At 43.1% G+C, this 15,749-nt stretch overlaps 1 protein-coding gene across 1 annotated transcript in view; it reads right to left on the bottom strand.

Annotated features, from left to right (window-relative positions):
* Positions 1 to 15,749, bottom strand: part of lama1 (laminin, alpha 1) — a 274,266-nt gene that overhangs the window by 180,679 nt on the left and 77,838 nt on the right. Inside the window, exon 4 of the mRNA XM_052022961.1 lies at positions 4,733 to 4,975. Coding sequence (XP_051878921.1) covers positions 4,733 to 4,975 — 243 coding nt within the window. The remainder of the gene's footprint in view (positions 1 to 4,732; positions 4,976 to 15,749) is intronic.

Here is a 15,749-nt window from a genome sequence, read left to right as displayed (position 1 = left end):
ACAAGGTCACTGGTTTGATTTCAGCTCAGAGTGGCATGAGCTGATCTCGACAGAGGATGGGGCATGTGCCACTATTGGTTTTGGAGCCCTTCAGGCGAGAGCAAGGAAAAATTCAGAGTTTCTCCTTCTGACTGCTATCTATGATCCCTGCTGGAAGGGAACCTAGCAACCTTGAAAAAATAGAGAGAAAGCAAAGGACTGGAACAGGGCAATTACTTTGGAATTCCTACAGATCTCCAGCCACAATGTTGGTGGAACCTGGTAGGCTTCTTACACGTGGAGTCTTGGGTTAAAGCTTTAACAGGAGGTTGTGAGGACTCCCCAAAAATTTTATCAGGAAGTTTATTTTCTTCTGTTTTCTGGTTTTGGAAAGAATCAGCTCAAATTGAACAAGTGTGAGGTGATGCATTTTGGAAAGTCAATCCAACGTAGGATTTGTACTATGAATAGTAGGGGACTAGGGAATGTAATGGAACAGAGGGACCTAGGAATACAAGTGCACAGTTCATTGAAAGTGGCATCACAGGTAGACAGGGTGGTGAAACCAATGTTTAGCACGCTGGCCTTAATCAGTCAGGGCATTGAGTATAGGAGTTGGGACATAATGTTCCAATTGTATAAGTCGTTGGTGAGGCTGTACTTGGAGTACTGTGTACAGTTTTGGTCACCCCATTATAGGAAAGACGTGGTTAAACTGGAAAGAGTGCAGAAAAGATTTACAAGGATGTTGCTAGGACTAGAAGGCCTGAGTTATAGGGAGAGATTGGCCAGGCTCGGTCTTTATTCCTTGGAATGTAGGAGAATGACGGGCGACCTTACAGAAATGTTTAAAAATATGAGAGGCATAGATGATAACAGTCTTTTTCCCAGGGTAGGGGAATCTAAAACTAGAGAGCATAGGTTTAGGGTGAGTGGGGTGAGATTTAAAAGGGACCTGAGGGGAAAGTTTTTCCACACAGGGTGGTGAGTATACAAAACGAGCAGCCAGAGGAAGTGGTTGGGGCAGGTACATTAATATCATTTAAGAAGCACTTGGATAGGTACGTGGAGGGGCAGGGCTTGGAGGGATATGGGCCAAATGCAGGAAATTGGGACTAGCTGGGTGGAGAATGTGGTCGGCATGGCCTCGTTGGGCTGAGGGGCCTGTATCCATTCTGTATTGTTCTATGACTCTGAGTGTAAACTGGAAGCCTATGGGCTAAAAACTGGAGTGGGTAGGGCTGGATAGCTCTTCTGCTGAAGTGTGTAGACTCTGAGCTAAATTTCTCTGATTTTAAAGCACACACCTTCAAGCAAATTATACACAGATACATCACAGGCAGGAATAACGTGTGTGAAAGGTTTAACCATTTTGAATTTTCATCAGAATTAGCGACTAGAGCTAAACATATCCCCTTGTTAACACTGCCACCTAAACAAACACGTAACAGATTTCCATCATCAACAGATACGGGCTAGCTACTTGTTATGTGATGAATTTAGTTGTCAGCATACTCAATATTAATTTTTTTTACATAATACATGGACAATAGGAAAACTATTTGGCTACGTGCCTGGCTGGAAAGATCAGTCTATATTCAAATTAAAGAGGCTGGCACCTCATTCGGACCCACTAATAATTATAATAATGTGCTGCATTGTGTGTTGGCCTTTCACACACAAGTGAGAAACCAAATGAATAGCCTCTGTTAAACAAGGAACAATCAGTTGGGAAAACAGACAATACATACTTTAATTACAGATCTCAACTGTAACAATGCCAAAAACTTACCTCCTCAGAATTCCAGCCATGTACAGTCCTTTCGTTGATATTGCTGTTTTTGTGAAGTTACATTATGCATATTCTAATTCTTTTGTGCAGAGAAATGAAAATATTAATCCCAATTTTGGTGAAGGGCAATGGGGTGTGTTCAGAAGTTTAATCATTTCTCCAAAAATGAAGCCAGAGGTATTTTAGTACTGCAGCCTCATTTGAAGCTTGCTGACCAACTTCCCATTCATTCCCGATGGGAATGTGAGAAAAAGTTGCGAGGCACAGATGCTGCCCGTTGGGAAGAAGTAAGCTGATGTGGGATCAGCTCTCAAGATGCCCTGTGAGGAGAAAGTGCACTAATGGAAAAGGACATATCTACAGCAGGGAGGTCTGGAGATTTCGTGGTTGAGGCCCAGATGGAGGTCCTCAACAAGGGTAGCATATCGTTTTAAAACTGTCCCCTTTAGGCCTTCCCCCAAATGCCATTCCTCTCCCAACTGAGTTAGTCCAACAGGAAACACATTCAAGCTTATTCTCATTCAAGCTGCTGAGCTTAAATTGCAGTCAGAAACAAATAAATTCATCAGGACCTGACCTGCGTATGCAAGAGAAAAAGACCCCACTGGTTTTGAGCAAATGAGTTTACCACTTGCTTCGATGTACCAGTTAAAATGATGTTTTGTCAGTCCTTAATGGCTGCTGTGAAGGTTAACAACCTCGGTGATTTTAATTAGTTTCCACTGAGTGGTTAGGGTTAATATATGGCCTCTATGGTTTCTTCTAATGCCAGATGAATACTTGACACAGTATACTTCTTTATGGGCCACACAAGTGCAAAAATTATTAAATAAGTCAGCATAATATCTATGAATGGTTAAAAGAGTTTGGCAAGAAATTTGTCTTTGGCCTTCAGCATGAAGTATGTGAAAGAAATACACTGGATACAACACTGACCATCATCCCAAGTGTCTGAAATCCAGCATCTTGTTTTCCTTGGAAAGTTATAAAATAATTTCTAATGTAAAACTGCAGAATTTTTTAACAGCAACTGCTGCTCTAACTTGAAGGTTATTTGTATTGCACGGGTTCACTTTTTAAATAGAGGCTTCACTTGGCAAGAAACCCGCCTTCCATTTCCTGTTAGAAAATTATTTAAAGCTCCAGCTCTGAAGTGACACAAAGGAAGATCAGATCAACCTCATGGCAGCTGGAGACACAAGAGACTGCAGATGCTGGAATCTGGAGCAAAAAACAAACTACTGGAGGAACTCAGTGGGTCAGGCAGCATCTGTGGAGGGAAATGGACAGTAGATGTTTCAGGTGGAGACCCTTTATCTGGACTCCTCCTGTAGTTTGTTTTCTAATCTCAGGGGGCTGTTCATGCCCATCTTCTCCAAATTTTAATAGGCTTCACACTCTGAAAAAGGCCTGAAAGAAGTGCATCATTCTTCTTTGTTGACTCCCTATTCGAAACACTCATTACCTGGAAACTAGAGTGCACTCTGAAATGCATGCTAAAGGGCCACTGCACTTGGTTATGGTCAGATCACTGCAGACTTCAGTAGGCCTGAGGACAGGGAGCTGTTTGGGGGCGGGGGTGGAGCTGTAGGGGAAAGCATGGCCTGGTGGGGTGAGTGGTAGTGGCTGGCTGGACATGAGTGCCTTGTGTGGGGAGGGCTGGGTGAAAATGGGGCCTCGATTGGGGATGAATGGTGGACAAGGAACCTAGGTTGACTGGGGTTAGGTACAATGGGAGTTTGGAGATGGGGAGGGGGATAAAAGGCAAGATTAAGTACAGGGACTTATCTGACTGTCTGGAATAGTACTCCTGAAATCTGGTGCTCTCAGAATGACCAATGACAGTCATTCCTTGTGCACCAACATCCCTGGTCCAAAGGACTGTTGAAGAGAAAATGATAGTATTTTCCATGCAGCTGATGTGGAAACTGCATCATTGCTGCAAGGGTGACGTGCAACGGTGCTTGGGTACATTTCCAGATTTTACCAGGAAACGGTTGCAATTGCATTCCATTCCAGAGATAAGTGATTGACAGTTGCACATTTCTGCAGTAAACAGCTCTACTTAACTGCAGTTTTCTACCTTTCTTCTAGTGGTAGAATTCCATGCTTGGCTGGCCATGCTAACCTCTGGGTACGTTGCAGCCTTCTGGACTCAATATTGAACTCGATAACTTCAGATAGCTTGATTTCTCTGTATCAGTCATCCATCCATGACATTGGCTCAACATATTTTTTTCCTTGCCTCCACAGATGCTGCTTGACCCGACATGCTGAGTTCTTTCAGCAATCTGCTTTTAGTTATTCCCCCCCCCCCAACCTTTTTTTTAATTTTCTCTGGGAGTGGAGGACACATCCGGCTGGGAATGTCTTCCTGCATTCTTCAGCTCCCACATTCTTTTGTCTATGTTCTCACTCTCTAACTGCTCCCACTCACTCACTGACTGATCAGATAACCCTGTTTACAGCTTATCCCCATGGTCACCCCGGTTTTACCGTATCAGAGACATCCTCCCTCCTTCACCCTCTCTGCAGCTTAACGAGCTTCTTTTGTCTCCTTCCCACATTTGATGAAGGGTCCTCAACCTAAAATGTTAACTGTTTCTCTTCCCATAGATGTGGCCTGACCTGCTGACTATTTTCGGTTTCTATTTTAGATTTCCAGCAACTACAGTTTTGTTTTGACTTTCACCTGGATGTAGACGTGGGCTTGCATTAGAATCTGCTTCTGAAAAGCAGTCCAGTTATCTCCACCTGCACATCCCTACCTCTCTCTGCTGCCACAGCATTCATGAGCATAATTGCCTTTGTGAAGTTCTTCTAGCATTTGTTGCACAGTGTGCTTGATAGTGCCCTTCTTCTGCCCAATTCCATCTATTGATGAGTTGTCCATCAAAACCCAATTTTAAAATGAACCTTCTAGCAAGCATTTCTGTTATCTTTCTGTGAAGCTGACTTTACCTCTCCGTGCTCCAGCGGGACGAGCCTGGAATAATAAGAAGTGCAGATCACTTCATTGTCTCTTTTGTAGGTTGGTGGTCCGATTCGAGGTACAATGTTGTAGCGGGTCAGGCACTCAGTGTCACTCGTGGCATAGTACTGCCATGGTTCAAACTTAACACCATCAATTGAGCGCTCCAAAACCCAGTTGCCGGGACGTGGAGAATTTGCTGCTTTAATGATAACGTAAGCAACTTGAAATACCTAAACAAGAGAAAGAAGTGCAAATCAAACATGTGATGCCCTTGCTTATAAATACCTGGACAATATCTGACTGCTGGTGTGATTTTTTTGCACTTAACTCCATGTAAAATAATGTATTACATGCAACAAATGTACAGAGCATCAAATTCCGATTATCATTTACTGACACTATCTGGAATGTTTACAATTAATTATGATTTTTCAAAAATATAAATGAAGATGGAAAAATAACTATTAGCATTTGTGACAGGTTTTCTGTTTTTATTTCAGCATCTGCTGTATCTAATTTTGGAAATAAAGAAAGACTTGTATTCACATAGCACCTATCACTTCCATTGGAAGAATCCTAAGTCCTTTACAGCCAAGTACTGTAATGTAGAAAACATGGCCAACAACTTGCTCCCACAAAGATCAAGCTGACAATGGCCATATATTCACTTTTAGTCACCGTATTAAGGGATAAACATTGGCCAGAACACTGGGTGTAACACCTGTACTCTTTTTGAAATAGTGCCATGGAAATTTTTATATTGTAACCGCATGCAATGCACTACTAAAGGAACACACGGAGGCAGAGAGTGCTGAACTCAAAAAAAACCCTTTATTGATTCAAAATCGCACACTTCAATCTACCGTCCCACGGGGCCCCTGCGACCTGCGGGGCAGGAGGGACATCCGACTGTCCCCGGAGGGTCTGCCCCGAGCGGGTAGTTCCAAACGCGCTACCGTGTGTCTGCCCGCGGCTCCCGATGGCAGTTCACATCCCGCATGTGCGGGCCGCCACAATATCCACTCGAGAGCCTCAGATTGACACCTGGAACATAAGCAGTCCGTCAAGCCTACTTCTACCATTTAATAAAATCACTGATCTGATCTGATCTGATCTTGGCTTTGCTCTATTGTTCTGCCTGTCACCCATAACTGTTTACTCCCCTATGGACCAATACTTCATCTATAGTGCCCATGAATAATTTCAATGATTCATCCTCCAGAACTCTCTACAGGGAAGAATTCCAAGGATTTAAAGCCCACTAAAAAAAAAATTCCTCCTCACCTCAGTCTTAAATTGATGACCCCTTATCCCGAAACTATGCCTTTAGTTCTTGATTCCTTCCTGAGCAGAATCACCACCTTAACATCTCCCCTATCAAGCTCCTTTAGATCACAAGAACAATTGTCATTCTTCAAAAGGCTAATATGTCTAGGCCCAATCTACTCAACCTTTCCTCATAAGACAATTCCTTCACCCAGGAATCAACCCGATTATTCTCTGAACTGCCTCTGATGCAAGCACACTCATGCTTAAATAAGGAGATCAAAACTGTCTGTAGAACTCTGGGTGCAGACTCACCAACACTCAGTACACTTGAAGCAAGACTTACTAATTTTTATATTCCATCCTCTTAACAATGAAGGCAATGTTCAATTAGCTCTCCAAATGTCTTGGCCTATCTGAATGCTGAATTTATGTGTAAAATGTATAGGAATTACATGTAAAATATATGAGTATGTCTAGTACTAGAAGGCATCCATTTAAGGTGAGAGGAGGCAAGATCAAAGGAGATTTGTGAGGCAAGTTTTGTATTGACACAGAGAGTGGTGGGTGCCTGCAATGCACTGCCAGGGGTGGTGGTGGAGGCAAATACGATAGAGGTGTTTAAGAGGCTCTTAGGTAGGCACATGAATGTGCAGAGAATGGAGGGATATGGACACTGTGTAGGCAGAAGGGATGAATTTAGTTGGGCGTTTAATTTCTAGTTTTAATTAGTACAGCACAACATCGTGGGCTGAAGCACCTGTTCCTGTGGCGTACTGTTCTATGTTCTATATTCAATGACTTCTAGATCCTGCAGCATTTTGCAGCCTCTCTACATTTAAACAATATTTTACATTTCTATTCTCTTTTCCAAGTGGATAAACTCTCATTTCCCCACATCATTTTTCATCTGCCACTTTTTTCCCCCATTAACTTAATCTATACAAATCCCTTTGCAGACTCTTTGTGCTCTCCTCACCACCTGCTCTCCCATCTATCTTTGTATCATTAGGAAATTTAATGCCATACTCAATTCCTTCAACTGAGTCATTAATAAGGTTTGTAAATTACTGCAGGCCCACACTGTTCCCTGTGGCACCCCACTAGTTACAGCTTGCCATCCTGAAATTGACCCAATTCTCTGTTTCCTGTTAGTCAGTCAATCCTCTTTCCCTGCTAATATAGCTCCCGTAACGTCATTAACTATTATCCAGTGCATCTCACTCCATACCTTCTGGAAATTTAAATACGTTACAACTACTAGCTTCTCTTTAACCACTCTGCTCTAACAAATTTGCCAAACATGATTTTCCAGTCATAAAAACCATGATGACTCTGCATGACTGTATCATAATTTTCTGAATGTCCTACTTCTAGATTCTTAATACTGCATTTCAATAGTTTCCGAATGAAGATATTCAGCTGACTGGCCTATCTTTACCTGCATTATGTCTCCCTCCTTTTTTGATAACAATATTACGGTTATAGTTTTCTAATTTACTAGAAAACTTTCCATACTTAGTACAACTCAATGTAACTGCACTGTGTAATGAATTGATCTGTACGAACGGTAGGCAAGACAAATTTTTCACTGTACCTCGGTACAAGTGACAATAATAAACCAATACCAGTTTTAGAAAATCATGATCACTGCATCCAACAGAAATGCAGCCACTTCTTTTAAGGCCTTAAAGGAGTTGACAAGACATTAAGACAGTAGCTTCAACAACCCAGTGCTCCGTCAGTACTGCACTTGGGTGAGAAGGAATCTTTAGACTTTTATGCACAATGTTCTGGACTTGAGGCGTTGGAGGAAGCAGTGCTGCCCAATGAGCCACAGATGATTCCTAAATACACATTATAAGTAAAATCTAGGCATTCTTACAATGCAAAATCACACTTAGTTGGAGGGTACTGTAGCCTAAATTTGGCCAACCAGCGAACGTACAACATTTTAAAATGTAAAATACAGGGAGTCGCCGGGTTACGCAAGGGCTCCGTTCCTGGGAACTGTCTGTCCAGAAAACAATTTTTCCACAAGTCAGAAACAAACAATTTCCCTTGTATCACTCTGCATTCACTTCCTATAATTCTTTCCTTTGATCAAATATCTTCTACATTCACTCTAACAATAATTATACCAATGGAACATGTACTGTATCCAGTTGTTAATGAATACCATGAAACATTTTAGTATTATTTGTTAGGCTTCATTAAAAATTTATGGGAGAATTTGCGTAAAGTTGGATTTCCATAAGACAGATCTTTTGTTACCTGGGGAGCCCTTGTGCAGCAAACTGAACGATTCCCTGTTGCTGCTTTCCTCACCTCACTCAGAATGGGCACATTTCAGGACAGGCTTTGCCATCACTACCACAGAGACACAGGAGATTCTGCAGATGCTGAAATCTGCAGCAATACACACAAAGTGCTGGTGGACCTAGGCAACATCTGTGGAGGGAAGTAAACAGTCGACGTTTCGGGCTGAGACCCTTCATCAGGACTTGCTGAGCTCCACCAGCACTTTGTGTGTGTTGCCATCACCACCAGTTAGTTCCTTTCAATTCAATTCGAGTGTTTCCTTTTTGAAAGAATAAAGTAAAAAATCTCAGATAGCATGCAATGGAATATTGTTTTCTAAAAATATATATATTATTAAAAACTTATTTAAAAAGTCAATGAGATAAAAAGGTCCCAACTACAATAATGAAGGAAAATACCAGGGGTGATTTTCCAAGCTCATTTAGTCCCAGCATAAGATGTTATCTCATGCCTGAACTTCACTGTGCCACCTGGGCCCAGGAGCACTGAGATTTTCTGTCCTGACTCCTCCACCAAGAGGAAAACAGGAAGTAACAGAGGCTGCCAAAGGGTCCAACAGCTATCCCTGCTGGGGCTGAAGTGGAGTGGGACAGTGGGTATGCACAAACTCTGAACATTAAACCAAAGTATGGGAAGGGCACAGTTCTTTAACCATGAGTGCAATTCCTTCTGCCTTCAAGCCGTCTCCGAGATAGTTCCAGATCCCTGCAACTATCCACGGAATTTGTTCTTCACATTCCCCTGAAAATAGGACACCCTTTTTCCGCTGCTTGACTTTTCCTACAACTTAGCTTCAATGAGCAAATCACTCATCACAGCTTCAGGTCTTCTTTTAAATGTAAAACTCTCTGAACAAAAGCTGAATAAATAAACATGTAACAGTCATACACAATTAAGTACCAACAGGATAAATCCATTCTGATGGGAAAGCTAAAAGGATCAAAATCTCATACGAGAGTGATTGCATGGTGCAAATAACTTTTTACTTAGTGCATTATTTCTCTTCTTGAAATTTCTTACATCTGCAGTGGTTTAAGTTATCTCTTGAAAGTTTCAGAGATCAGATCAAACCTGCCCATTTGACTCAATTTCAAGCTGGGGAAAAGAGTATCAATTCTACATCTCTGCTTAACTTTGAACTAAGTGGACGTGGCATTTTCACCCCACTGAGTAGATACAAAATAAATGTGCCTGATCCAAGGCCGACTCTCACCAAAACACTCAGTCGGGTAATCACAGTAACAGGGAACAGCTCCTGCAACGAGGAGCCAACAAAAGGCTTTAAGTGCCATCACTGAGACAGTTCAACTCACCCAAAATGTTACTTGAAACCCCATCCATCAAGACATTCTTGACATTTTTGGAGATGCCCAAACAGGAACTCTGTTGACAAATGGCCATGACCTCTGACCTGCAGCACTGATTGCTATGAAAAGAGGAATAACCAGCAGCGAAGAGCAGCTGCCATTCAGTATCCCACCATACTCAGAATTGTTTGCTCAGGAAACCCCTTCCTTCTTTCCCCTTCTGGTAGACCTAACCTGCATTTTCATTTTATGCTTGTAGTGTTTTGTACCTAAAGTAATTTTTAGCCAGGAGCGATAATTTGCATTTATTGGTATTGGTTTATTATTGTTACTTGTACCGAGGTACAGTGAAAAACTTGTCTTGCATACCGTTCGTACAGATCAATTCATTACACAGTGCATTGAGGTAGTACAGAGTGCATTGAGGTCGTAGAGGGTAAAACAATAACAGAATACAGAGTAAAGTGTCACAGCTACAGGGAAGCGCATTGCAGGTAGACAATAAGGTGCAAGGTCAAACAAGGTAGATTGTGAGGTCAAGAGTCCATTTCATCGTGTAAAGAGATTACTACACATCTCTGAATTAGTGCAAGCACTCAAGGTATTTCACAAGAGCACTATCACACAAAAAGTGATTCCCAACCATGTGATGAGATATTTAGGGAGATGGTCAATGTTCAGTCAAAGAGGTAGGCTATAAGGAGTGGCTTGAAGGAGGAAAGAGAGGCTGAGGAATTTAGGAAGGGAATTCCAAAGCCAAGGATTCTGGCAAATGAAGGCATGGCCGCTGGTAACTAGGGTTCTCAAGAGCCCTGAATCAGAGGAGTGCAGATACCACATGAAGTTGGATTAGATTACAGAATAGAAAGTGTGCCACCATTGAGAGATCTATGGTTGTGGTGTTGCTGAACCAGGTGCCAAAGTACATTGGCAAGCATTAAATAATGAGTGAACAAGAGGATGATATGGGCAACAAACTCATAGACAACAGAGACACAGGAGACTGCAGATGCTGCAATCTGGAGCAACACACAAAGCGCCGGAGGAACTCAGCAGGTCAGGCAGCATCTATGGAGGGAAACGGACTGTCGATGTTTCGGGTCGAGACCCTTCATCCAGACTGAAAGAAGGATCTTGATCGGAAGCGTCAACTGTCCATTCCCCTTCATAGATGCTGCCTCACCTGCTGAGTTCCTCCAGCACTTTGTGTGTAACTCATAGACAGCTTCAGATTTGGGGTACAAAACTGGCCACCAGAAAGTGTGTGAGATCAGCCTGACAATAGTGTTTCATTCTAAGTCCTGCTCATCATTATCCTCCACACAACTGAAACTGGGAGAATCTAGGGTCTGATTAGAAAAACACTGTATCCTACCAATTACAGGCCAGCAAGGAACCAAGCTGACCAAGGAACCAAGGTCACCATTCTAATGGATAATATTGGAATTAGATTATTATTGTCACTTGTACTGAGGTACAGTGAAAAACTTGTCTTGCATACCATTCATACAGATCAATTCATTACACAGTGCATTGAGGCAGTACAAGGTAAAATACAGAATGCAGAATAAAGTGTCACAGCTACAGAGAGAGTGTAGTGCAGGTAGACAGTAAGGTGCAAGGTCACTAAAAGAAATTGATGGTGTAACCGTAGGGAGCACTGCAGGACCAAAATTAGAACACCTGTACATGGTGCCGGAAAATGGTGCAAGGGTCTGTATTCCTTGTAGTTTAGAAGAATGAGGGGTGACCTATTCAAACATATATCCTGAGGGGGTTTGACAGGTTAGATGTTGAGATGTTTCCACTTGTGGGGCAGTCACGAACAAGGGGACATAACTACAAAATAAGGGGCCAGCCATTTAAAACAGAGGTACATGGACATTTCTTCTCTCAGAGGGTGGTGAATCTCTGGAATTCTCTGCCCCCGAGGGAGGTGGAGGCTGGATCATTAGGTATATTTAAGGTGGAGATAGATAAATATTTGAAGGAATGAGAAACTGAGGGCTATGAGGAACTGGGACAGGAGAGGAATTGAGGCCAGCATAGATCGGCCATTAGGAGAGTTGGGGTGAATGGGGGGAGAACAAAATGGGGTTAGTATAATGGGTGCTAGTTGGTTGACGTGGACTTGGTGGGCCACATTGTATGATTCGATGAAACTAGGGCAGAATATGAGGTGCTGTTAAAATCAGCTTCAAATTGATGAGAAAGATAACTAAACTGGGACTTCTGCTTTTCCTTACTCTCTGAAAACTTCCAGGAACAGCCCACATGACTAATAACAATCAGATCAAATGCTGGGTTCATCCAAACTCTTGACAGATCAGCTGCTCAACTATATTCTCCTACTTTTGTTCCATCGGTTCCTGGGAAATGGGATCTGGAATCGTCCTTGGAGTAAACTGGTGTTGGGTACATCAGTGGTCTGTGGGTCAGCCTGAGTCAGCACCTTCAAACGAGGAGGGATGGAAACAGGGGAGCAACGCACTCCGACAATGTGTGCTGCTGCCACTTTGTTTCACTGCCCCAGGGTAAAGCAACTTTCACACGCAATAAAAGCAAACAAAAAGCCAGCTGTTGTAATCTGTTGGTGCTCTGCTGAAGGCTAGCAGGGAAGTGAGATGTGAAACTTGCAAGGACAACAGAACTATCGATATCATGCACATTTCACACACAATAATAAGATTATAGTGGTTACCTGCAAGCTTAAATACAAGTAAATAGAGGCACACAGAAATCTTCACCTAAGCACACTATTTCCATTCATCCAATCATAGTGTTACTACTGCACAGAAGGAAGCCATTCAATCCATCCAGTCCATGCCAGCTCCTTATACAGAGTATCTATTCCATCCCATTCCCCTGCTCTCTCACTGCAAATTTTGTCCCCTGTGCCTATCCAATCTTCTTTTCAATTATATTAATACTTGTAGTAAACTCTAGTCCCAACATGCTTGGATCTGATACTACAGTTGAAGTCTTCACTCCTAGATTCCACAAACTGAGAAAAGAGGCTCCATTCAAACCCAGGTTTATGTCCACGTGGGATCTGAGTACTCATTCTGGTCAACTTCAACTTTGATATTGCCTCATGTCCTTGCATTCTCTCTTCTTTCTTTTCCTCCATTAGATTAGCAAACACAAGGAAGGCCACTGCTCAATGGAATCTGTGTCCTGGGGTGGGGAATTAAAGATGGTCCAGTGACCCTCCCCCCAGTAGTTTAACACCCAACATTCATTTAACACCCTGCATTCAATTCTGGTTGCCTCCATTATAGGAAGGATGTGGAGGCTTTGGAGAGGGTGCAGAAGAGGTTTACCAGGAGGCTGCCTGGATTAGAGGGCATGTAGTATAAGGAGAGGTTGGACTAACTTGGGTTCTTTTCTCTGGAGCAGCAGAGGCTGAGGGGAAACTTGATAGAGATATATAATATTTGGAGAGGCATAGATAGAGTAGGCAGCCCATACCTTTCTCCCAGGGCCGAAATGTCTAATACTAGAGGGCATGCATTTAAGGTGAGATGAGGTAAGTTCAAAGGAGATGTGTAGGGCAAGTTTTTATACACAGATAGTGGTGGGTGCCTGGAATGCACTGACTGGGGTGGTAGAGGAGACAAATACAACGCAGCCTTTTTAAAGGCTCTTAGATAGGCACATGAATGTGCAGAGAATGGAGGGATATGGACATTGTGCAGGCAGAAGAGAGTAGTTTAGTTAGGTGGTTAATTACTAGTTTAATCAGTTCGGAATAACATCGTGGGCCAAAGGGGCTTTTCCTGTGCTGTACCGTACTATGTACATGATAGCTCCCCAAAGCAAGACCAGCTTTTCCCCAAGTGTGCAAACAAATGTGGGAGAGAGGCAAAAGTTATCCATGCTTTCACCCTCTCAGGAGGTATTGTTTTGCCTGCTAGGTAGGCAGTGCCACATTCACCTCTGTACCACCACAGTACCAAGGGCATGGAAATAGGATCCACAGTCAAACACCACTGAAGCCAAAACTGGATTAAGGTGTGCGTGGTAATGAAGGGGAGCATACAACTGCTCAGGCTGGATATCAAAACATGGGCCAATCCAAGACATAAAGTGACCCAGCCAATATTTACTAACTGCACTCCAAATTAGCCACTACACCTTATTCACAAAGTTCAAGGTCATTAGAATTTTTTTCCAACATATGTCACCTTGATGGCCTGTGCAAAATATCAAAGGAGAAGGAAATAATCAGATTTCAATCATCAGCAACAACTTGGTAAATTGGTTTATTATTGTCATATGTACTGAGGTACAGTGAAAAACTTCTCTTGCATACTGTTCAGACAGATCATTTCATTACAACAGTGCATTGAGGTAGTACAAGGGAAAACAATAACAGAATGCAGAATAAAGTGTTACAGTTACAGAGAAAGTGTAGTGCAAGGCCATAACGAGGTAGATTGTAAAGTCAAGAGTCCATTTTATCATACTAAGTCAATAGTCTTATAACAGCGGGATAGAAGCTGTCCTTGAGCCTGGTGATATGTGCTTTCAGGCTTTTGTATCTTCTGCCTGATGGAGAGGAGAGAAGAGAGAATGTCCCAGGTGGGTGGGGTCTTTGATTATGCTGGTTGCTTTACCAAGGCAGCGAGAAGTGCAGACAGAGTCCATGAAGGGGAGGCTGGTTTCCGTGAGGTGCTGGGCTGTATCCACAACTCTCTGCAGTTTCTTGTGGTCCCAGTCAGAGCAGTTGCTGTACCAAGCCGTGATGCATCTGGATAGGATGGTTTCCATGATGCATTGATGAAATTTGGTGAGGGTCAAAGGGGACATGCCGAATTTCTTTGGCCTCCTGAGGAAGTGAAGATGCTGGTGAGCCTTCTTGACTGTGGCATCTACGTGGTTGGACCAGGCCAGGCTATTGGTGATGTTCACTCCTAGGAACTTGAAGCTCTTGACCTCAGCACCATTGATGTAGACAGGAGCAAGTGCACCACGCCCCTTCCTGAAGTCAATCACCAGCTCTTTGGTTTTGCTCACATTGAGGGAAAGATTGTTATCTTGACACCATGTCACTAAGCTCTCTATCTCCTTCCTGACTTTCGACTCATCGTTATTTGCGATATGGCCCACTATCGTGGTATCATCTGCAAACTTGTAGATGGGAGTTAGAGCAGAATCTGGCCACACAGTCATGAGTGTATTGGGGGCAGAATGAAGGGCTGAGGATGTACCCTTCTGGGGCACCAGAGCTGAGAATAATTGTGGCGAAGTGTTGCTACTTATCCTTATCGATTGGGGTCAGTTGGTCAGGAAGTCAAGGATCGAAGGGGGGTGTTGAGTCCCAGGTCTAGGAGTTTGGAGATGAGTTGGTTTGGAATTATAGTGTTGAAGACGGAGCTGTAGTCGATAAACAATAGTCTAATGTAGTGTCTTTACTGTCCAGATGCTCCTGAGATGAGTGTAGGACCAGGGAGATGGCGTCCACTGCAGACCTGTTTCAGCTGTAGGCGAATTACAGTGGGTCAAGGTTGTCCGGGAGGCTGGAGTTAATGTGTGCCATGACCAGTCTCTCGAAGCACTTCATGATGGTGGATGTCAGAGCCACCGGGCGATAGTTATTAAGGCACAGTACCTTGTTCTTCTTAGGTACCAGGATGATAGTGGTCTCCTTAAAGCAGGTGGAAACCTCAGACTGAAGTAGGGAGAGGTTGAACTTGCATTAAGGTAACTTCTTGAAGATAGTTAAGAGTGCCACAGTCTTTCACAAGAGGACTGTGAAACAATATTGTCAGTGAGATACAGATGGAAGATAGCCACAAGACTGTTCAAAGAAATGCTTTTAAGGAGCAACTTAGAGAGGAAAAAAAGAGGGGGGGAGAGATTTAGCAAAGTCCCTCCAGAGTTTAGGGTCTTGGCAGCTAAAGGATCAGAAGTGGACAATGATAGATCAAGTCAGGGGTTCGTCAGAAGAGGTTTTTCTCCAGTTGCAGCAGCCAGAGAGGCAGAGGTGAGGAGCTGGCAGTTTTTAAAAAGTTGTTCTGGATTCCTTCTTCTTCAGCCCTTGGCCTCTTCTACCTATCGCCTCCCAGCTTATTACATCTTCCCCCATCCCCCACCCATCTACCTT

This window comes from Pristis pectinata, chromosome 9 (genome assembly GCF_009764475.1).
Source record: "Pristis pectinata isolate sPriPec2 chromosome 9, sPriPec2.1.pri, whole genome shotgun sequence".
Lineage (NCBI taxonomy): Eukaryota > Metazoa > Chordata > Chondrichthyes > Rhinopristiformes > Pristidae > Pristis > Pristis pectinata.
Note: the sequence above shows the minus strand (reverse complement) of the source record. Positions and strands in the feature narration are given on the sequence as shown.